General features: G+C 43.6%; 2 protein-coding genes across 3 annotated transcripts; both read right to left on the bottom strand.

Annotated features, from left to right (window-relative positions):
• Positions 1-390: 390 nt before the first annotated feature.
• Positions 391-15,044, bottom strand: rfc1 (replication factor C (activator 1) 1). Its single transcript, XM_040024319.1, has 23 exons — positions 14,917-15,044; positions 13,508-13,654; positions 13,345-13,420; positions 12,523-12,618; positions 12,142-12,428; positions 11,976-12,047; positions 11,767-11,844; positions 11,336-11,677; positions 11,112-11,225; positions 10,840-11,019; positions 10,366-10,470; positions 4,866-5,292; positions 4,651-4,763; positions 4,426-4,540; positions 4,025-4,113; positions 3,638-3,775; positions 2,846-2,941; positions 2,501-2,754; positions 2,286-2,403; positions 1,917-2,062; positions 1,598-1,811; positions 1,138-1,320; positions 391-1,047 (listed from the first exon to the last, which is right to left on the bottom strand). The coding sequence occupies exons 1-23, from the start codon at positions 14,917-14,919 to the stop codon at positions 946-948; spliced, it is 3,495 nt and encodes a 1,164-aa protein (XP_039880253.1). The 5' UTR covers positions 14,920-15,044; the 3' UTR covers positions 391-945.
• A 1,686-nt stretch (positions 15,045-16,730) lies between these two features.
• rpl9 (ribosomal protein L9) lies at positions 16,731-21,840 on the bottom strand. Of its 2 annotated transcripts, none has more exons than XM_040024316.1 (7): positions 21,703-21,840; positions 21,485-21,600; positions 19,810-19,905; positions 19,553-19,685; positions 18,624-18,704; positions 17,314-17,443; positions 16,731-16,843 (listed from the first exon to the last, which is right to left on the bottom strand). In XM_040024316.1, the coding sequence occupies exons 1-6, from the start codon at positions 21,746-21,748 to the stop codon at positions 17,337-17,339; spliced, it is 579 nt and encodes a 192-aa protein (XP_039880250.1). In that variant the 5' UTR covers positions 21,749-21,840; the 3' UTR covers positions 16,731-16,843; positions 17,314-17,336. The 2 variants fall into 2 exon arrangements, with proteins under 2 accessions (XP_039880250.1, XP_039880249.1); XM_040024315.1 differs by having other exon boundaries at positions 16,731-16,846; positions 21,703-21,839.
• Between the last annotated feature and the right edge of the window lie 315 nt (positions 21,841-22,155).

Here is a 22,155-nt window from a genome sequence, read left to right as displayed (position 1 = left end):
CTCAAGCTGAAACACTGAGATGTCTTTGTGTCTCTTTCAAATTATAATCAGTCACTGCAGTACGACGATACACCGAGGAGAGTGGAAGAATTTCACCTCTCCTCTGGGTTACTGTCTGCGCTTACTTCAATTTTCTTTCAATTATCATCCATGTAATTCTTGTTCAGGGCTCTGTGAGGCAGCTGTTGTATAGAACTTGGGCCACAGTCCAAAGACATGCAGTTAGTGGGGTAAGGTTAACTGGTGATTCCCCCTGCAACAGACTGGTGAGCAGTCCAGGGTGTATCCCACCTCTCACCCTGTGGCAGATCCGATCAAAAGGGCAACCATTTAGTCACCACAATCTGCAGTTGCTCACAGCTGAGTCTGTCCACAGTTGGATGCTTTTTCTGTTGAGTCGATTTAATGTAAGTTTGCTCGGCTATCGTCGGGATGGTGGTGCATGAGATAAGCCCTTTTGTTGGATCCTCAGAATATTTAACATTTTTCAACTATATACAAATTGTTCAAATAAGTCACTAGGCAACACATTTCTCTATTAATACTCGTGTATTTTTGTTTGGATTTTTTTTTTTTTTTACAAAATTGCAATTTACAGGAAAAAGAAACTGTGCTGACTGCAGAGCAAAAGCATTTCTGTACTGTAGTTGTAGAAAAAGAAACAGTCCTCCAGCCAAAGTCACATTATCAGAAAGAGTGAACGACACTCCTGATGAGACACGTTCCTACAGAGATGTACAGACATGATGGTGGTGGAGCGAGAAGACTACGCACATCATTTGTTCAGTATGGCGAGATTTGGAGTTAAAAAAAAAAAAAAAACAGGTGCGACGCTCCTCAGTCTGTATTCAAGAGTTTAAAGGGACCAGTTTTACTACTTTGGATAGATACAAGTTCAGAGAACATCATCAGTCCAGTCCAGGGCGGCTAGTTTTCTTCCTCGGGTCATTTCTTAGCCTTGCCTTTGCCCTTGCCTTTGCCTTTGCCCTTTCCAGAATCCTCCTTCTTCTCCTTGTTTGACTCCTTGGTGGGTTTGGCCTTCTTGTGCTGCAGGGAAGAACAGGAATGCATGTGTGAGAAATATACAGAAAGGTGAACTTAACACTTCTAATGATCCCAGAGCTTGAATGCACTCACCTTAATCATAGCGTCTGCTTTGAGCCCCTCTCCTTCGTCTTCAGACTCCGGATCTTCCTGGCTTATTTCCTCCCCTCCCTCAAAGTCTCCTCCCCCACCACGGCGGCCTTTCTTCACCACTTGCAGGGAGTATGGTGTTAGGTGGACCTCTTTATTGTATGTCCGTGTAAAGGCGGCCTTTACCTGGAAGGTGACAACGACAGGTGTCAAAACTCGCTGGTTGTTGGGACGTAAAGATGTCCAGTTCTGTTCTCATCAGTCGCAGAGATTGACGAAGCAATTTGAGATCATTCACGTCATAACTTTGGTTTTAAAGGTACTTTTTGTTATTCCCTTCTGTAGATTTTTAACATTTTCACCACCACCAGGGGGCCTCAGTAGTAGCGGTCATTATCAGTAGGAAAACTTGTAAAACTTAAAATACAAAAACCAAAACAGTTAAATGTTGCCGCCTCCTCACCTTGGAGTCCAGTTTGGAGTAGGGGTCGGGCTGTCCTCCCCAGATGCTGATCTCCATGATGCTGTCCACGTCCTCCTTGATGAGCTGATAGTCGTCCAGCAGCTGCACGGCTTCGGCAGCGCCCTCTGCTCCGTGCTTCTGGAGTGGATTTAGAATCGCCTGTCGCAGGTAGTGCAGGTAATCCAGGTTGACCGCCTGTTTGCTGCTCAGTGTCCTGAAAAGAGCCAAGCAGATAAAATAATTCAGTGTTGCAGCAGCAGTTTGAGCTCAGCGATGTGTTAAAAGCATCATTTTAAGACAATAAAGAAGAAACACTGACTTTAAACCCATGTGCGAGGACAGCTCCTGCACGATGCGTGAGTGTTTATTGGTCGAGGAGTTCTTGCCGAGCCAGCTGGGGAAGATCGGGAATTGATTCATGTAGCCTCTCATGAGCTCGCCTGGTAACACACTGGCATAAATGGCCTGCAAATATGCACACAGACACACACAAAGACAAGAAGAAGTATGATCAGGGGCTTTCATCAGAGAAGCACCTGTGTATGAATCCCACAGGGAGCCTTTCATCAACGTTCAAGGCTCACTGAGCGGCTTTCTGTCCTGTTTTTCACGCTCTCATGATAAGCTAGCTGCTGCTTTCACTATGATTAAAAGAAAATCTAGCAATGCTTTTGTGTGTGTGTGTTACCTGGGTGGGTAGCAGTGACCAGTTTTGTCCTGAGCGGATCCGTCTATCCACCAGATCGCCATCACAGATGGAGTCAGCCGTCTTACTGAGCAACACCAGGTGGGACTTCAGGTTGCCACTGCCATAAAAAACCAAAGGAAACGAGCAAATTTAAAATAAAAGTTTGACATCTTGGTCGATTTTACGCATGGGATGAAGCAGGTGGCCTCTCTCACCCTGCAGCAGCTGGGCGCACGTGCAGGTAGTTCTCCTGGACGAACAGCGGCGCCAGCGAGTAGTCGTGGAAAAAGAGGTCCGACTTGTCGATGAGGCTCATGCGGGCCGTCTCCTCCCCCGAGGCAAACACCTTCCTGCAGACGTCAAACGGCCCGAGCTTCATGTCCTTGCGTGCGCTGGCTGCGTCGGACTTGCACTGGTCGTACGTCATCACCTTGTCCTTGGCTGACCACATGCTGAGGTTGTGGATCACCTGGAGAGGAAAACAGCCACAGTGGTAAGGAGGTAACCACAGGACACAACCATTTCAGGCTCGTTATGAGTTGACGCTTTGATTTCTTTACCTGTCGGACATCCTGATTGGAGGCTAAAATGATTTCGTTAAGAGCTGGGGGCGGGATCCTGATTCCCTCCTTGAAAGCAATGGACATCATGGCTCCCTGAGAAATGAAGAAGTAAGCGCGACTGTCATAGATGCTGTTTGCTGTGGTTTCTCTGGGTGACTGAAACTCTAGTGTTCATCACTCTGTCACTTAGCACAAACCCAACTCCAAAAGCAGCTGGGACACTGGATTACATATAGATAAAAGGAGGAGGAAACGATTTAAAAACCTCACTAATAAAATCCAGAATAAAAGAAAACAATTAAACACAGAAAACATCTCAAATGTTTAAACTAAGCTTATTTTGAATTTGATGGCAGTAACAAAAGGCTCAAAAGTAAGTGGTACTAAAAAGAAACATCTGGAGGAACATTTAGCAACTAATTGGATTAACAGGCAAAAGGTCAGTGACGTGACAGAGTATTAAAAATAAATCTTACAGAGAAAAAGGTTCTCAGAAGTAAAGACAGGCAGAGGCTCACCAATCTGCAGAAAACTGCAGAACAATTTCAGAATAATGTTCCTCGATGCAAAATTGTAAAGAGTTTGCGAATATTATCATCGACAGTTAATCTCGTCAAAAGATTCTGACAATCTGGAGAAACCTCTGTGCACGAGGACAATGCCGAAAATCTTCAGGCCCTCGCATTAAAAAACACACAAGTTCGTCATGCAAAGCTCTGATTAGTGTTTGCACATCTGGAAAGGCACCATCTATACTGAAAGCTATATACAGGACAGATGTGTGAGTACCTTGATTTGTTCCACTCGCGGTCTCTGGAAGCGGAGATCGAAGCAGTAGTTGGCCAAAGATCTAATCTTCTGGTGGTTCCGATCGTTGCACATGCAGATGATGGGGATCTTTGAATTTTTAATAAGGCCGATCATTTCCTACAGGAGCAGAAACACATCAATATCAAAGAAACAACAGAAATAAACCAATAAGCATGTGATCTAAAGGTCAGCTGGAGAAGTCTGAGGATCAGACTGAACTTCTATTTTCTGTTGTAGTTGCTCAGTCGACCATCAACCAGCGCTGAAACCTGTGAGTGCTTATTTTCCACATTTCCCTAATCTAAAACTTTTAACTTATAAAAGTTAAGATCTCTACAGTCTGTAAAAAAAAATGCCGTCATTTACCTGAATTCCTCCGCGGTCCTCGTTACCAGCCATGCCGTCGACCTCGTCCATGATCAGCACGTGTTTACTGCTCACTGTCTGTGACGTGCCTGCAAAACGCCAAGAAACAAGAAGAAGAAGGTTTAAGTGTCACTGATTAATCGTTTGTATGTTATGTTAATTTATTAAAAAGTTTGTCCAGCATGCACTTCATAAATATTGTAAAAACACAGCCAGAGTTGCTGTTTAAGAAAAAGTGGAATAAATGAGCTCTTATCTACTTTAATGGAGAAGTCACTGCTGTACGAGAACAACAACCACATCTGTTTACCTTTGCTGTTTTAATAAGAGACACCGGCCTGTGCACAGACTGCGTGTCATTTTTAATCACTTGAATAAAGGCAGCTGAAAGCTGGAGTGACCTTTGTAGAAGTTCTCTATGCTGGTGTTGTTCAGCGACTCGGCGACGACCTCCTTCAGGCTGTTTTTGCTGCGAGTGCAGCTGGCGTTCATCTCCACATAACTGAAGCCCAGCTCCTGCAGGACGACACACAGACGCAGTGAACGCGAGGCTGAGATTAGAGCGGCGTGCTCAATACGCACACAGACTGCTCACAATAAATCTGTGTGTGTGTTTTCACGCTGACCTCGCAGACCAGGGCAGCCGTGGTGGTCTTTCCCACCCCTGGCGGGCCGGAGAGCAGAGCAGCTTTGAATCCTGAGCCATCGTCTTTCCCTCCAAACTTACCAAACCGAGCCGCTGCATAGAAGAAAGCAGAAAAGAACACACGCAGACTTCAGCACAGACGGGTTTAAAAAGCTGAAATCGACCAAAAACAAATCGCGTTCAGTCTTCTGCTACCTGCTGGTTTTCCGCTGCCGTTGCCATGGTTTTTGTACCAGTTCTGCAGCCAGCGCAGCAGCTTGTTTGCACAGCTCTGGTCCCCCTGCTGGCCAATCACAGCCTTCAGAGAGCGTGGACGGTACTTGTCCACCCACAGCAGGCTGCCACACTCTTCTGTGGGTGATGGAGATGATTGTTCTGGGACAGAAGAAGAAGAGGTAGCAGAGGAAAGGCCCAGCTCCCTTCGCGCAGTTTGACCCGAGCCTCTCCCGGGTGGAGTCCCACCGTCTCTGGTCTTGGTACCGCGGCCTTCTGCCTGTCCCGTCTTTGAAGGGCTCGGGGTGTGAGGTGACCTGGAATTACCCTTAGAGGGAGAGATCTTCTGGGCCTTCGGGGTGCTCTTTGAAGCCTGGCTTGGAGGCGTCTTGGTCTTTGTGGTTTTGCTCTATGTGACAAAAGCAGAGGGTATAGAAACCCAGCGGAAATGGGTAAAATTCATCTTTTAATGTAAAGCGTTTATTCCGGGAGCAGAAATGAGCAGCTGTGACACAAGATAAGTTTATACATACATACATACACACATACACACACACACACACACACACACACACACATACATATATATATGTATATTAGGGGTGCAACGATACTCGTATTGATATTGAACCGTTTGATACAGTGCTTTCGGTTCGGTACGCATATGTATCGAACAATACAAAATTTGTAATTTATTTTATCAACTTTCCTTCTGACATGCTGTCTGTGTTGAGCGCTCAGTGAATCTGCGTTCGACTACTCCGCCTAGGCTGCACTGTCAAGCGCAGATCCACTGAGCGTTCAACACAGACAGCATTGTCAGAAGGAAGAGCGCAGGGCAAGCTAGCGAGACAGAAGTTAAGCTCTCCTTGCAACATGGCAAATTGAACCTCCCCCACCCTCATTCAGATCTGGCGTTTGGAATTATTTTGGTTTTCATGTGACATATGACCCTGAAGGTAAGCACGTCATGGACTAAAGTAAAACAGTATGTTGGATGTGCCACGCAATGCTCAATTATATGGGTGGGAACTAGTGTGTTAGCGCAGTTAGCTCGTTAACGTGTTGGCCGTCTAGCCCCAGGCAGGGGTAGCTCGTTAACGGAGATTTGCCGTATTGTGGCGTTGATATCATTTCAACGAGATTAACGCTGACAGCACTAGTGGGAACACAACGAATATGACTGCACATTTACACCGACATCATCCTAGTGCAAAGACAAGTGGAAGCAGACAAAAACAACAAGCATGCATGCTACAAACTTTACCCGAGTCATTTAGACAGCCGTTAGCACATGATTCTCCTTATGGGGACCTGATATGCTTAATATTGTGGCGAGCTCAGACAAAGGAGGAGACGGAGGTATCGTTTGGTCTTGCTTCCCGTGAGCTAGCCAGGGAGCACAGCCGTTTATTGACATCTGCAGAAGAACACCGCCGCTAGCTAACTGTTCAGCCCGGCAACCGCACAGCAACAACAACAACACACAGGGCGCCCTCTGACCCCGGAAGGACACACCGTCGCAGCGAGAGGGCGTCACCTGTCACTATGGCAACATAAACAAAACATAACTGTACAAACAGAACCCCGAACAGCCCTGACCCGCTACATAGCCCCCCACCTAAGGGGTCAGTCGTCCCCGACGACCCCATTACCCCACACAAAGTCCTGCAAATGTCCAGGTGCCTTCTTTTGGCGCACCGGCCGGTCACGACCGGCGGGGGAAAAGTCACTTGGGTCAGAACATGGGGTGCCACCATCATCCCACTTCTGACACCAATGTGGCGAGCTCAGACAACGAGGAGACGGAGGTGTCATTTGGTCTTGCTTCCCGTTAGCTAGCCAGGGAGCACAGCCGTTTATTGACATCTGCAGAAGAACACTGCCGCTAGCTAACTGCTTAGCGCGGCAACCGCACAGCAACAACAACAACAACACACAGGGCGCCCTCTGACCCCGGAAGGACACACCGTCGTAGCGAGAGGGCGTCACCCGTCACTATGGCAACATAAACAAAACATAACTGTACAAACAGAACCCGGAACAGCCCTGACCCGCTACAATATGCTGCTGAGAATATAGCCCAGAAGAAGCGTATAGTATAGCTTTTATTTTGGAAAGAGCCATTTCTCTGTAATAAGCTCTCTTTTCCAAAGATGAGTGATTCCTCAATCAGATACAGGTGTTACCGCGCCAGATCCGCGGCCCCGAACCGTAGTAAGGAAACCTCTGGCAGTTACTTGAAGGTTCCGTAACTGACTCGTAGCCGGCAACAGCTTACTATACAGGTCAACTCCGCTAGCAAAAAGATCGAAGGAGGCGTAGGAAACTGCTTCACCGAACTTTATTTCTTCTCTAAGGCACGAACACCGCGTACAGTGGGCTGAAACAGTTTACTCACAGCGAGCATCGCTGACACAACTCTGGCTGTCGAGGGAGTTATTATATTCCTTTTATTTCTTTTCTTTTCGTCTCTTCTGTAGCTAACCGTTACTTTTTCCCCTTCTCCGCTCTCTCTCTTCACACACACACCAGGCAGTCCAGCTACACACATCCCGAATACATTTCCCATCAGGCTTCATCCTTAAAGGGCCATGCCTGTAACACAGGGCTTGCAAAATCGCTAGCCCGACGTCCCGGGGCTAGCGATTTTTCCAGCCGTACTACCAAAATCTGTCTCTGTCCCTGCCCGTCGGGCTATTGTAGGAAGGAAAAATATATGTCAATGCTTTTGCATTCTTTCAGAAATGTAGCTTGGTAATTATGTCATTGGCATCGGTGAGCCACTGTCAATATGTGACATATTGAAATCGCGTTTGAATTTGCGCTTGTTTTTTGCTTTCACTTTGCAAATGTCCAGGTGCCTTCTTTTGGCGCACCGGCCGGTCACGACCGGCGGGGGAAAAGTCACTCGGGTCAGAACATGGGGTGCCACCATCATCCCACTTCTGACACCAATGTGGCGAGCTCAGACAACGAGGAGACGGAGGTGTCGTTTGGTCTTGCTTCCCGTGAGCTAACCAGGGAGCACAGCCGTTTATTGACATCTGCAGAAGAACACTGCCGCTAGCTAACTGCTCAGCACGGCAACCGCACAGCAACAACAACAACAACACACAGGGCGCCCTCTGACCCCGGAAGGACACACCGTCGCAGCGAGAGGGCGTCACCCGTCGCTATGGCAACATAAACAAAACATAACTGTACAAACAGAACCCCGAACAGCCCTGACCAGCTACAATATGCTGCTGAGAATATAGCCCAGAAGAAGCGGATAGTATAGCTTTTATTTTGGAAAGAGACATTTCTCTGTAATAAACTCTCTTTTCCAAAGATGAGTGATTCCTCAATCAGATACAGGGCTCGCAAAATCGCTAGCCCGACATCCCGGGGCTAGCGATTTTTCCAGTCGGGCTACCAAAATCTGTCTCTGCCCTGCCCGTCGGGCTATTGTAGGAAGGAAAAATCTATGTCAATGCTTTTGCATTCTTTCAGAAATGTAGCTGGGTAATTATGTCATTGGCATCGGTGAGCCACTGTCAATATGTGACATATTGAAATCGCGTTTGAATTTGCGCTTGTTTTTTGCTTTCACTTTGCAATCGCGCAAACTGTGTATAGAGAGCGACAGTACTGATTGGTGAGTGATGATAATTTGCGCACCAATTCCTCTGACATCATCTTATCAATCGTTAGCTTACTATGCAAACATGACAAGTGAAATCTCCCGCAGCAAGCTTAAACATATGAGAGGTTGATCGCGCAGAGAATCGCTGACCGTTATGTGTGTGTGTGTGTGTGTGTGTGTGTGTGTGTGTGTGTGTGTGTGTGTGTGTGTGTGTGTGTGTAAAAGCAGCAGGATATATATTTTAGTTCTGCTGAGCCAAATAAGACAGGTCAGGGTGAAGAAGTGACAGCCAAAGGAAAGCTTACCACAAAACGGAAAAGTTATGACAAATCAGACTATAAGGCAAAAAGAAAGTGCAGCTTTATGGTTTCATGGACAAAAGAATTTCTGTGGCTGCAATATGACGAGCTATATAACCAGGGCTGCACATAAGTGGTCCGCAGGTGCGCATTCGCTGTCAAAAAAAAAAACAAAAAACACGCACAAGATATGAAGTTGCAACGCGTGTTTGCATACATAAGATTTTCTGGAGGAGGACAGACATTTGTTTAAAACTCTTAAAGATGTCGAAGAAGCTCCTTTAAGCAATTACTTTGGTGTTCCTCTACCTCCAAAGAAATGTCAGAAGGAGTCCGAACCACAAAAGAAGCGTGTATTCTCGGAAAAGTGGTTGCAGGAGGTGAGCTGGCTTCAAACAAATGATGAACGCACAGAGATGTGGTGCAGAATGTGCCGTGAAAATCCCACTCTAGCGGACAAAAACAGTGCTTTTTATATGGACGCAAACGCGCGCTGCAACTTCTTATCTGGTGCGCGTCTTTTATTTTGACAGCGAATGCGCACATGCGGACCACTTATGTGCACCCGTGTAAATAACATAATGTTCTGCCGGGTGTGTTGTTGGTTTTCTCTCGATTTCTGAGTCGACAAGCGCCTTTGTTACTGGGACCAGTCATTTTAAGAAAGGCCCCCATTAGAACCCATGAGAAATGCAAGAAATGCATTATTGCTCAGTCTGCAATATCTTTCCCAGAACAAACACCAATTGCAAATAACATACTAAAAATAAACCTGAAAAATCTGTTTAGAACAGCGTACTATGTTGCAAAGAGTGAACTACCACTGGCAAAATTTAGCACTCTTTGCAAACTTCAAAAAGCAAATGGCCTCGATCTTGGTTCCACTTGTCTCTTACCCGTGACTTCAGTGGAAATTTCAAATTCAGGATCTGACACAGACTGATTCATGTCCTACACAGTTCTTACAAGTTCATAGAAATTTCTGTTCAATTAGAACCAAGTATTTGAGTTGATGATTGTAATTTTTATACAATGTTGTAATTTGTTTTTCAACAATTTTTTGATTAATGTTTTGTTTCCTTTACAGTATTATACTTTAATGTATAATATTGTAAAGGAAACAAAACAGGAAACAAAACATCAATCAAAAAATTGCTCTCTTTTTTTTTTTTTTTTTTTTATTCGGGCTACTTACATTTATTTTGGGCTACCAAAAACTGAAGAGTCCCATGCCGAAGGGCTACCAGGGATTTTGAAATTTTGAGAGCCCTGAGATATATTTATTTTTTTAATTACTTTTGTTTCAGCAACATTAAATTTAAAAACTGTACTTTTGAGTTAAAATATATATTTATAATTTTAATAAATGACAAATTAAAAAGGCATGAACATTTTTTTTGTATCGAAAAAATATCGAACCGTGACACCAAAGTATCGAACCGAACCGAACCGTGAATTTTGTGTATCGTTGCACCCCTAATATTTATATACTTCTTTAGTTTAACTGATTTACAAAAGATTAAATCGTACATTACAGGATAATTTCAATACTGACCTCAGCTTCCGCAGCGATCTCATACTTGGACTTCTTTCCTGGTTTGGTTCTGATCAGCTCCAACAGACCGTCTTCGTCGAGGATCTGGGTGCCGAAGCTCTCCGCCTGAGAAACGCAAGAAACAAAACTATGAAGGAAAATGTTTCACGTGTGTGCGGAAAAAATAGAGGATAATAAAGAAAAAAGGAGCGATTTTTATTATCATTTTCTGCCATTTTTTCGTATCTGGAGCTCAAACTGTTTATCCTTAAAGTCTATCTTAATTTATTGAATTTCCTTATTTTCTATCATGTGTATTGATAAAGTACTCATAACACACATGATCGGTGCTGGAACAGCTAATCCCTGTGAGATAAAAGCTCGGGCTTCAGACAGTTTTTTCTATTGATGTCAAATCCTTTAATATGGTGATGCATTCATGTCCAAAGAGTTCTGTCAGACAGTCTGGGTTTCAAAGAATGCCACGATAATCACCTTCTCCAGCTTCGATGCACCGCTGTCTCGGCCCTGAATCAGGTAGGTGGTCTTCTTGCTGACGTTGCCCGTCACCTTGCCTCCGTAGCGCTCGATGAGAGATTTGGCGTCTTCTCTCTCCATGGACTCGAGGACGCCGGTCAGGACAAACACGCAGCCCTCCAAACAGTTTTCTGCTCCCTGGAAAACACAAACCACGCAGGCAGTAAAGCAAAGGCAGCGCAAGCTTGCTGGCCAGCTGAACGATGGCGTCTACAGCGAGCACAGGTTACCTTCGGGATTTCCTTTGAGCCCAGAGCTCGTGGTCCATCTCTGTTCAGGAAGTTCCTGTAAGCTGAAGAGTTGGCCTTCTTCTTCTCTTGGTCGTCAGGGCTTGTGCTCGTGCTCTGAGACAGAGGCAAATAATCTGGGTTTTAAATTGTTTGAAGTGGATATTTTTATCTATATGCTCAGGTTTTTTCTTCCTCTGATCTGATAGGTCGTCTGTGTGGCTCACCTCCGGTTTCTTGGGAGAAGTCTTAAGTGCGGTGGGCGTGGTTCCAGTTTTGGGGGTGAACGTCTTCTCTGAGATAGATGAAGCGTGGGGCTCCTTTTTGGGAGAAATTTTCATCTTAGTAGGGGTTTTGCTCTTTACCCCTTCGTTCTTGTCATCATCCTTTTTCTTCATCATGGCCAGTTTGGAGCTGGCTTTTACAGGAGCTGTGGTCTTTTTGGGAGACGGACTAACCACATCTTCAGACACGCTGGTCTTCGAGCTGCTCCCAGGGGCGGCAGCGTCTGTGGCTTTCTTTTTGGGGCTCGTGGTCAAGACTTGTTTTTCATCAGAGCCTTTGCGAGCCTGGATGGTTGGGAAGACAAAAGAAACAAGACTTGAAATAAACTTGAGAATTTAATTGCACAAACCTTTTTAACGCTTGCAGCCTTTACCTTCTTCGCTTTTGGCTCTTCATCCAGCATGGCCAGCGTTCTGGCAAACTCCTCATCCTCGTGGACCTGTTTCTCCAGCTGAGAGTGAAGCAGCAAAAACATGAGAACAGCAGAAGAGCTGTAATGAACTACGGGTCAAAGCCATCTGTCAATTTACTGAGCAGTTCTAATTCAAAGTCAAATAAACCAGCAGCGGCTGATCAGCCTACCTCCATGTCCTCTTCCATCTGCAGCTGCCTGGCGATTTCCTCATCGCTTATCAGGTCGTCTGGGAGAGTCGGCTGAGGAGTTTTTACAAAGGATCGTTACTGAGTCATGAGAGGATGAGTAAAAAAAACAAGGAAACACACACAGAAGTAATGCCTCAGTACTCACAGCCTTTCGTTTGGTGCTGGCTACCAGCTTCTTGTCCGAGCGCTGAACACTCGCGCTGCCAAAGTAATCGAGTACTGATGTGGGGGTTTGTTTGGGCTGAGGGGGCGGAGCTGACTTTGGGGTGGAAGGCACAGGAGGAGATTTTGGTGTGGTTTTTCCCTGGGTGGAGGATGGCTTGACGGGAGACTTCCCCGACTGTTTGGCGTCCGCTTTTGTCGTTTTTGCGGCGCCGTTCTGTTTGGATTTGGAAGTTTTCTTCAAGGACTGGAAGTTGTCGCTGTCTGAGTCTACAAGCAGAAAAGAGAGGCCTCCTATCACGCGTTTATAAAAAAAGGACATTTTCCCTTTAACGCTGGGGTAAGAGCACATCTGAAGCATCACCTGTTTCAGAGACGTACTGCACGGGATCTTTTTTGTTCGTCTTCACTTTCTCTTTGGGGGATTTTGACTTCCTCACTGGCTCCTCCTCATCTGAGTCTGAGCACAAACACAACGCATCACTAGAACCCTGCACAGAAACGGGCTGCAAGGCTCCAAGAAACTCAAAGTGGAAGGGATCATGAAGAAAGATGGGCATGTGAAGATTTTGAAAGAAAACCTCAAACACTCAGCAGCAAAACTGGGTCTGGTTCATCGCTTTGTCTTCCAACACAACAACGACTCAAAACACACGTGAATCCTGGTGAGGAACTACCTCCACATTACCGACTGATGTGCACAAAACTCAGACTTATTGAAAATGTGTGGGGTGAACTGAAATCCATCCAATCTGGAGGAGCTTGAGAGATTAGGTGAGGAAGAATGAGCTGTGATTGGTCAGGAGCACGTGTGAGACTGTTGAAAACTACAACATTTTGACCCTGCTAGTTCTTCTGCGTCTGAGGGGGTAAAAATTCAACTTTCATAGGGGGCTAATAATTCTGTCCTCATCTAAATCTACAATCTATTTCCATTCATCTTTGGATGAAAACATGAGGCTAAATCTTTTGTAAACTTTTGAAAATGTGTGTTATCTTTTTTTTTTTAAAATCCAGATGCACAGACGAGCCTGAGGATGCTGCAGGTCTCTGAGTCCCCGCATACATCTCATCAAACAGCAATAAACTACATTTTAAAGTAATGTATTTTCACAAATCCTTTAAAAACCTTCAGAAAAATAACAATGCTGTGACACCGAGACATCACTGTGGAGGAAATGCCTACCCGAGGCTATGACTGCGTGCTTCTTTCGTTTTTTCTCCCCATCCTTGCGTTGCTCCTCAGTTTTTTTGCTTTTGACCTACAGAACACAAAACCACAATAAAGCCGGATAAACAGGATGAAGAGGAACAGAGAAAGGAGACAAGGAGAGGGGGCAGCTCCTCACCTTGTTGGCCTCTTTCTTCTTCTTTTTCACCTCCTCGTCCGTTGACGAGGAATTCTTCTTCTTCTTCTCCTGTTTGTCATTTCCGTTCGGGGCAGGTTTCTGCACCGCAGGCTTAGCCGACGTCGGTGCAAAGAACCGCCTGATGTCCTGCACACACAGAAGAGTACAAACTGTAAGAATTACAGAATTACGTAAAAGGAAAAAAACAGGGGGGAAAAAATCACTTTTATCAAAACTATACATCCTGACTCATAAAGTGCCTGGGAGTAGGAGCTACGAATGCAAAACTATTTCATTCTTTGACATCTCAGTGAGACTTTGTATCCTTCCATCCTACCCCATCCACATCTTTGCAGCCCAAGCACATGATCTCATTTTGCAAATTAGAAAAGATGAATTTCACAGTCAAAGGCAGCTATATTAATTTTTTTCCCCAAAAAGTGGAAATCTTTTATTATTTGAATTATTTACCAATCTTGTCTGTAGACTAGCTCACTTATTTTATACCTATTTGTAGTTATTTTGGTTCCCCAATAACTTATTTTACTTAAATACATTTTATTATGCTTACTCAGATACATAAATTAATACCGACTGGCCCTCCTTGATAATATATTCATACCCACTAGTTCCTCCCTATATTTTCCCTAATTGAATGAAGCCATCCTCTTCACTCTGCTGCTTCCATTAGTGGACATAACCACCATCTGTCACACCAACCCTCTGCATGTCCTCACTACATCTATGAATGTTCCCTCATCCTGTCACTCCCAGTGAAAATCTTAGCATAAGGACATTTCCTTATGCTAGGTTTTATGAGTTTACACCACGAGTCAACTTTTGATTTTACATCAGTTAATTTTGCTTTTTTTTAAAAAACAAAAAACAAAAACCAAAAAACGTTTTTATCTTTAGTTTTATTTAAGTGAATTAAAATCACCTTATTGGCACCCAAACAAAAACAAACGTATTCAAAGTCAGCTCAGTCTTTTCACTCATGCCACAGATGTTGCTGCTTCACTGTAGCCTGCAGTGCAGCTGTGAGGAAGCATCTGCACCTGTGTGTGTCCTTCTACACCCACTGCTTTATGGTTTTCCTTTAAACTGTCACCCCTCTGCATGTTAGTCAGTGTGCTTCCACAGCAGACCGCACAGCTACACAAACTACAAACTGAACGCTCTTACACTTCACAGATTTCACCTTCTTCACCTGCTGCTCAAAGCTTCACCTGAACCAAAGGACTGAAGTTTATCCTCTTTAGCAGGAGCTAACTGCGCACTGCGCTTCATCATCATCATCAGTAGCAGCAGCAAGGTTTAACCACACAACAGCATCATTTATTTACCCGCTGTGTTTATGCACACAGGCTCCAGTTTGAGTGAAAAAGCAGCTGAAATATGTCACGTACCATTATGAACGCGCTTTCTCGCTGTGTTGGTCTGTTATCAAAAAAAAGTAAGAAAAAGCTTCAACTGCTTGGCGCGAAGCAAGAGTCCGCGGTCGCCTGGAAATGACGCTCCGGCAGCTGGTTGGCGTGCGTCACCGCGTCACCACGAGTACGTTTTTTTATTCGACTAAAGAAAACCTAAATGTTTACAGATATGTCAAGATAAATAAATTTAAAAAAAGTTTAAAACAATAAATAACAAAAATTATTATTTTTGTTGTGGTATAAATTAGCAGATTTTTTTTTTTGCATTCATTTCTTATTGTGAAGAATTTCCGGTGAAATCTGCGCGCTTTTACCACTGAAAGCAATGAGGTGTATCACTGATTTGATAATGCTCAACTTTCATATCCATAATTGTAGAATTGAAAGTAAAATAAATAAATATATGAACTAAAATTAAACTCAAAAAATGACCACAATACATATGGTTTGAGCAATCAATACAAAACAAAAATAAACTGTAGTGTCTGCACTGTTTGAATATTGTTTAAAACTTGAATAACCCACAGATTTTAACTAAAAATGCAAATACAAATAAAAAAAAAAAAAAAACTACTCTCCCGGAGGAAAACACCACTCAAACTACTTCCCTTCTTTTTTTTCCCCCAGCAAATCCACTTTCTTGCTTCCGCGTTATTGTTTGTTCTTTAAAAAAATAATAGTATGAAGAAGAGAAGCGATCTGGATGTATTTAATCCAAGTTGTATAGCCCAAATAATTTATAGATACTGTGAGGAATGAAGGTTTAATCTTTTTTTCTGCTCCTCTTGCATTTAAACGTGAGACTTTCACACAAACCAAACACGGTGAGTTTATGAAAACCTTCAGGTTAGGTTGCATTTGAGTTCCTCTGGTTTTAGAACAGGTTGTCTGTTTGACTCCTGGTCCTCCTGAAGATGTTCCTGAGGTCAGACAAACACCTCACACATCAAACCACCTCAGTCGTGTGAGACTGAAGTATCAGCGCTGTGAGGAGTCTGAAATGCTGTGCTAAGAACAAAAAGTAAAAATCTAGGTAACAAATGTGACATTTTTTTCAGCAAGTCTTAGGGTTAAATCTTTTGCTTTTAGTAGTCTGTGTTCGTTTACATGTTCAAAATTAAAACTTGCCATTCTGGCAACAAACCAGTGGATGTGCTGGAAACTGTCTGTGAATCACTTTGGTCCTCAAGAAATCTCAGTATTTTCACAAGCTCCTCAGTGAATCTGATCCATCAGTTTTATTGTTATTATAATGAACTACAAGGAAAAACTGACCATGAACTTAGCAGAAATTTAACAAAAACAGTATACTTGTACAAGTAAAAGAAAATCTTCAGTTTTGGGGGCACAGTGTTGTAGTGTTTAACACCGTCGCTGAGCATGATTGCCAGCATTCTGTCCACGATGTACTTTGCTGTGTCACATCCTGTGACAGCAGGGATCCAGCCCATTCACAGCCCTTAAGTTCATCGGTGATTACAATGTCTTTCGTTTTAGTATTCAAAACCTGGCCGGTGAAACAACCTCTAACAAGCACTGTTTGATAATTAATGTTCATCCTGAATTTCTTAAATCTTTCCTCTGAAACAGAACAACTCAAACTAACAGTGAAGCTAAACTAAAACAAGGAAATCCACTGAACAAAGTGAAAATAAAAATCTTCAAATCTTAAACTTCTGATGATGGGTAGAACTACCCCAGTGACTCTCATTCGTGTGCAATTTATAACAATATCAAGATTTTGCTGAACTATTCTCAAAAACCATTAAGAAAGGGAGGCAGAGACTGGATTAACTGGAAAACACATTAGTTTATTGGTCTTATTAGCTTGTCATTCGCACTGTGCTGTGCAGGAACTTCCTGATGTCCTTCTTTCTGACTGTGGTGGTCTGCTGGATCAGGGCTGCTGGAAACAAACAGAGGAGCCGAGTGTGAGGACAGAGATCAACTGAGTGGGAGCATTAATGAAGAGTTTACTTCAAAAATAATGGGCAGCTTTAGGAGCACAGATGCACGCTGTGGTGCACATTCATGCAGACAGTGACGCCAAAAGCATCCACACAAACACCACATGGGGCTGGAAAACAGTTCGTATCAGTTACAGCTTTTATGAAACTGTTAATGATCTGAAACTGCCGATAAAATGTTAAAAGCCCAGTCAGATTTTTGGAGATTGATTCACACATGAAGGCGACTTCATGTAAGGAGTATTTATTAATGGAAAATAATTTAACTACATCCATGATCCCCAACAAATAAATTTAAATAAAGTGGAGCAGCAGCGCATTGTGTAAAAAGATCTGAAAGAATGAAACCATTAAAAGGAAGAAAAACCAGCAGAGCATGCAGGACAGGAGGATGGTGATGTCTAACCTCCGAGAGTGTAGGTGTAACTTTTACTGTTCCGGTTCCAAGACTGTTCCCTTCTCAGACACGTAAATGCCGTCCAAGAACTTCCTGATATCCTTATTTTTGACAGTTGTGGCCTGCTGGATCAGAGCAGCTGCAACAGAGAAGTTGGGGTGATAAGTAGCACATCACAACAGGATTACACAAGATTCAGGAAGGACAATGTGACACACTGTTTGCTGTCGTTTTGGCTCAAAGTTCAAATTTCATCTCCAACGTGTTTACTAAGAATCTGGATACAAGTCCAGAAAAACCTGATATGTCCCTGAGGCAGCGGTCTCATACAGACCCTCCTTTTTATACATGCAGGTCGAGCTGTTTGGATTGTAGCATGTGAATCAAAAGGTAGTTAAAAAGGTCTAAAAGCATCTCACACTCGCATCTCACAGCTCCATCAGGGATTTACAGGAAAATCCACCTGCAGGAGCATTTTGACTTTAAACTCATTTTCAGAAATTATATACAGTCTTGAGTGGATTATGGTCAGGTGACAGTTTTTGGCCTTTGTTTGACATCAATATGATATTTATACTCACTGCTGTATAACAAAGCTTTGCCTTCAAAAACTGAGCCAAAAAAACCCCCAAAAAACCTGACTAATATGGACAAAAACTCTAAAAATACAGATTCTGGAGAACAACTATAGACTAGCAAAAAAAAAAAAAAATCTCAACTGAGGTGGAGCGATGGGGTTTTTGTTCATCAAAGTAGACGTGCAAACACAAGACCGTGCTCAGTCCTTAATGTAGAAGAGTGAAGGCGAAAAATCAACTCAAGGAGAAACTCAAACTTACAATAGTCTAACAACACTGGTGAGATCAGAGGCTGTTCTTCTCTGATTTGAGTTTATCCTCTTTCCATAATTTCATTTGAGAACCTGAACTTAATGTCTGTCAGATAATCGATAAAACCCTCACTGCACCTCAGTAAGGAGAACAGTAGGACTTTAGGTGGAGGGAAACTTGATCAGAAGTCAAGTGTGATAAACTGGATTAGCAGCTGCACTGATGTCCAACTGCATGTAGTGTGTACAGATGATGTGCAACAATTGTCCACGGAGTCCAGTTTTCCAACCATAAGGTCGGTGACAAACATCCGCTGATGTTTTATTCAGTCTTATCTACACCGAGCATCAAGGTGACACTGAATCAGTTTCAGGACGGCTGCGACTGAAATAATGAAAAACTCCTCATCTGCTGGTGGAGCTTGACATAATCATATCATTTCATCCTATGGTGTAGAAAACCTAAAGAGGAAACAGCAGGCAGACGTACCAGAGTTGGACACCAGCTCAATGTCGTTACCCTCCAGGACCAGCTCGTCCTTCTGTGCGGCTGAGACTGAACACAGCACACCTGAAAGAGAAAAAGCACAAAAGTTTAGACCTATACAAAATTAGAAATGTAAAAAAAAAAAAAAAAAAAAAAAAAAAAAAAACCTCCACTACATTTTCAGAAATATTTGTCTGTTTTGTTTTTTCTGTACTACTTGAACACTAAAGTGGCCCTCCAATGACATGACAGTTCCACCAAATAATAAATATCCGGCTTCAGACATTACATCACCAAAATGAGGCGAGCTCAGGATCTTTAGATCTGCTGAGAGAAAAGTTGATATGTTTAATTGACCATGTTTGAACTCTGAGTGCAACTCCAGACTTCATCACAAATTAAAGAATCTGCTTCAATGACTCCACAAAGTCTGCACATGCCTCACTCTCTGCCTATTCTAAATCCCTCCTCAGAGACTCACTACACCAATTAATCTGTACAAAATAATTTCCTAATCTATAAATTTAACGAGCCCTGGTTTTCAAATCAGCCGTTAGCAGTTTTTGCCCAACCAGCAGCTCGTTCAGCTTCACAAGTGTGTGAATTTCATGATTTTAGTGTGATGCCTCTTGGGCTTTGAACTGATGAAACAAAAGATCACAACAACAAGTCTTTAATGATCTTTAAAGATAATTTGACATTTTGAAGACTAAAATGATAAATTCACTGTGGTCCCTTCCATCTGGCTATTTTAACTTTTAATGTGTCACAAGTATTTGTGTCTAATCAACCACAAACCCAATATGAAGTTATACATAACTTCCAACTTCTCCTGACAAAGTCATTTACGCCACACCTCAGAAACTTTGAATATTTCTGGACTTCACACGTGCCATTCTCATAAACATTTCCATGATGTGACGCAGACTCACCACCCCTCATTCGGACACGGCGAATGTACTTCTCTCCCAAGAAGTTCCTGATCTCGACCAGGGTGCCGCTCTCCTGGATGACCACGTTGATGGGGAAATGGGCGTACACGGAACGCATTTTGTACCGGAAACCCTGCAGTGGCACAAAAGCATGAGAGGCAAACAGAATTGATGCTGGAACAATAGGCAGGGTCAGCCAGAAGTGTGCACAGGGTTTATAACTGGACCGACTGAAACAAGCATATCTGAGCTCTCACCAAAGTGACTCCCTTGATCATGTTCTGGACGTGGCTGCAGATGGTGCGGACTGTGGCCAACTCCTTCCTGTTTCCCCACCATTTATCCACACGAAGCTGAGGAGAAAAAAAAAAAAAAAAAAAAAGCACAGCAGCTCAAATCACTTGCATGAAACAGGTGTTGAAGCAATCAGCCCACATGTGCGGCGAAATACTGGCCTTGCAGACCGCCATTGGAAAATGCAACCACATTTACCTTTTGCAGTAGCTGCTGTTTACCTGTTGCGATACACTAACTACACCCCGGCTAACAGCCTCAAATCTGACAGGAACACATGTCAGAACACCAAAAACCAATGCAGTCGGACATTAAACAACCTTTAACCTCCTTACTCTGTCGTCCAAATGCATTAATGTCAGTATACACTTACTCTACAGCAAGTGCAAATCACACAGACTATTGGACACATTTTAGAGGTTTTAAACGAGGGGCAGCACGGAGGTGTGGTGCTTAGCCCAGTAAGAAGGTCCTGGGTTTAAATCCACTGGTCGGCCAGGGTCTTTCAGTGTGGAGTTTGTATGTTCTCCCCTTGTTTTGTTCTTTCAGAGTACCCTGGTTTCCTCCCACACTTCAAATATATGCCATTCATCCGCTTCTCCTTTTCAGGGTCACAGGGGGCGCTGGAGCGTATCCCAGCTGTCACAGGGCGAGAGGAAGGGTACACCCTGGACAGGTCGCCAGTCTGTCGCAGGGCTAACACACAAGGACAGACAACCATTCGCGCTCACATTCACTCCCGCATTCACAACTATGGGCGATTTAGATTGATCAATTAACCTATCCCCACTAATTGCATGTCTTTGGACTGTGGGAGGAAGCCGGAGTACCCGGAGGGAACCCACGCAAACACGGGGAGAACATGCAAACTCCACACAGAAAGACCCCGGCCTGATGGTGGAATTGAACTCAGGACCTTCTTGCTGTGCGGCAACAGTGCTGCTGTCAAATATATGCATGATACATTAATAACAAAGTGTGCCATAGGCGTGAATGTGAGCATTAACAGCTGTCTGTCTCTCTGTGTTAGCTCTGCAATAGACTGAAAACCTGTTCATGCACCCTGCCTCTCGCCCTATCACAGCTGGGATTGGATCAACTGAAGAAAACAGTTGGATGGTTTCAAACGCTGATATCATCTCAGTCACAGCCAGTCAGATATTTCAATAGTTTCCCTCTAAAATTAAAGACTTTTTCTACAACTTGTTCTTAGCACTGTTGACACCAGCCTTGTATGTATTAAACCTTTTTTTCAACAGTCATATAAACAGCCCTGTACAAAAACTCATTCTGCAATCCACTTATGGCACTTTTAGGCAAAGCACATAACTGGCTTTTAGGATTACTCCCATTTTAAGACAATAAATTGACATTTTAAGCCCTTTATCTACAAACTTTGCACTGAGCAGAGTAGTTTGAAGACCCGACCAGTTCTTAAAGCACTTTTCTAAATGATGCAGTTGTTAATTTTACATATCCAACCTCAACCAAAACAACTCACTATTTAAATCTGAAAACTTATACACTCTAAAATCACACATCCTTAATACCAAACATGCGTGATGCCCTCCTGCCATCACATCCTGGGGCTGCTAACTTCACTTTAAGTAACTTAGCATTATTCTGGCTCTTTCATACCTTCTTCTGTTTCTTGCCCAGCAGGCTGAGCTCCAGGTTGATGTGGTTGAACTCCCTGGTGAGCTTGCCACGGGGGCCTTTGACAGTCACAGTTCGGCCCTTCAGCCTCACCTCGACTGCCGCACAACAAGCACAAATATAAAAAAAAAGAAAGGTTAGAAGCTACTCTACAGACAGGACATAAATACATCTGTGTGGAAAACTGATTTTCCCCTTACCATTGTCGGGGAGGTCGACAGTTTGGCTGCTGAGAATGGTCTTCATTCTGTAAAGAGACAAAATAGGTGTTTTCAACTCTGAAAAGTTTGACTGGCTCTGAGATTCAGGCTAAAGCGTGTATGCCTTTATATCTGTGATATTAACAGCTCCACAATGACTGTTTACTAAAGTTCGTACTGTGAGATACAGGCACACCACACTGGTGTCAGCAAGCTTTAGCTACAATGCTAACAGAAGTAAGCATTAGATAGCCGACCAGCTCCTTTCATGAGATACCGATACAGTAAAAACGTTAGAAGTTGTTAAATAACACCTGGAGCCGCGCAAACGCCATGTTTAATATGAGCATTGTTGAATCCGCTGTGGGCCTCAGCGCGTACAGAGCGCCAGGCCTCAAGCATCAAACCTGATTAAAACTAACATCATATATCCCAACAGAGCTAAAGTAGGCT

This window comes from Simochromis diagramma, unplaced genomic scaffold (genome assembly GCF_900408965.1).
Source record: "Simochromis diagramma unplaced genomic scaffold, fSimDia1.1 OVJJ01000302.1, whole genome shotgun sequence".
NCBI lineage: Eukaryota > Metazoa > Chordata > Actinopteri > Cichliformes > Cichlidae > Simochromis > Simochromis diagramma.
This window is presented reverse-complemented; position numbering and strand designations above follow the sequence as displayed.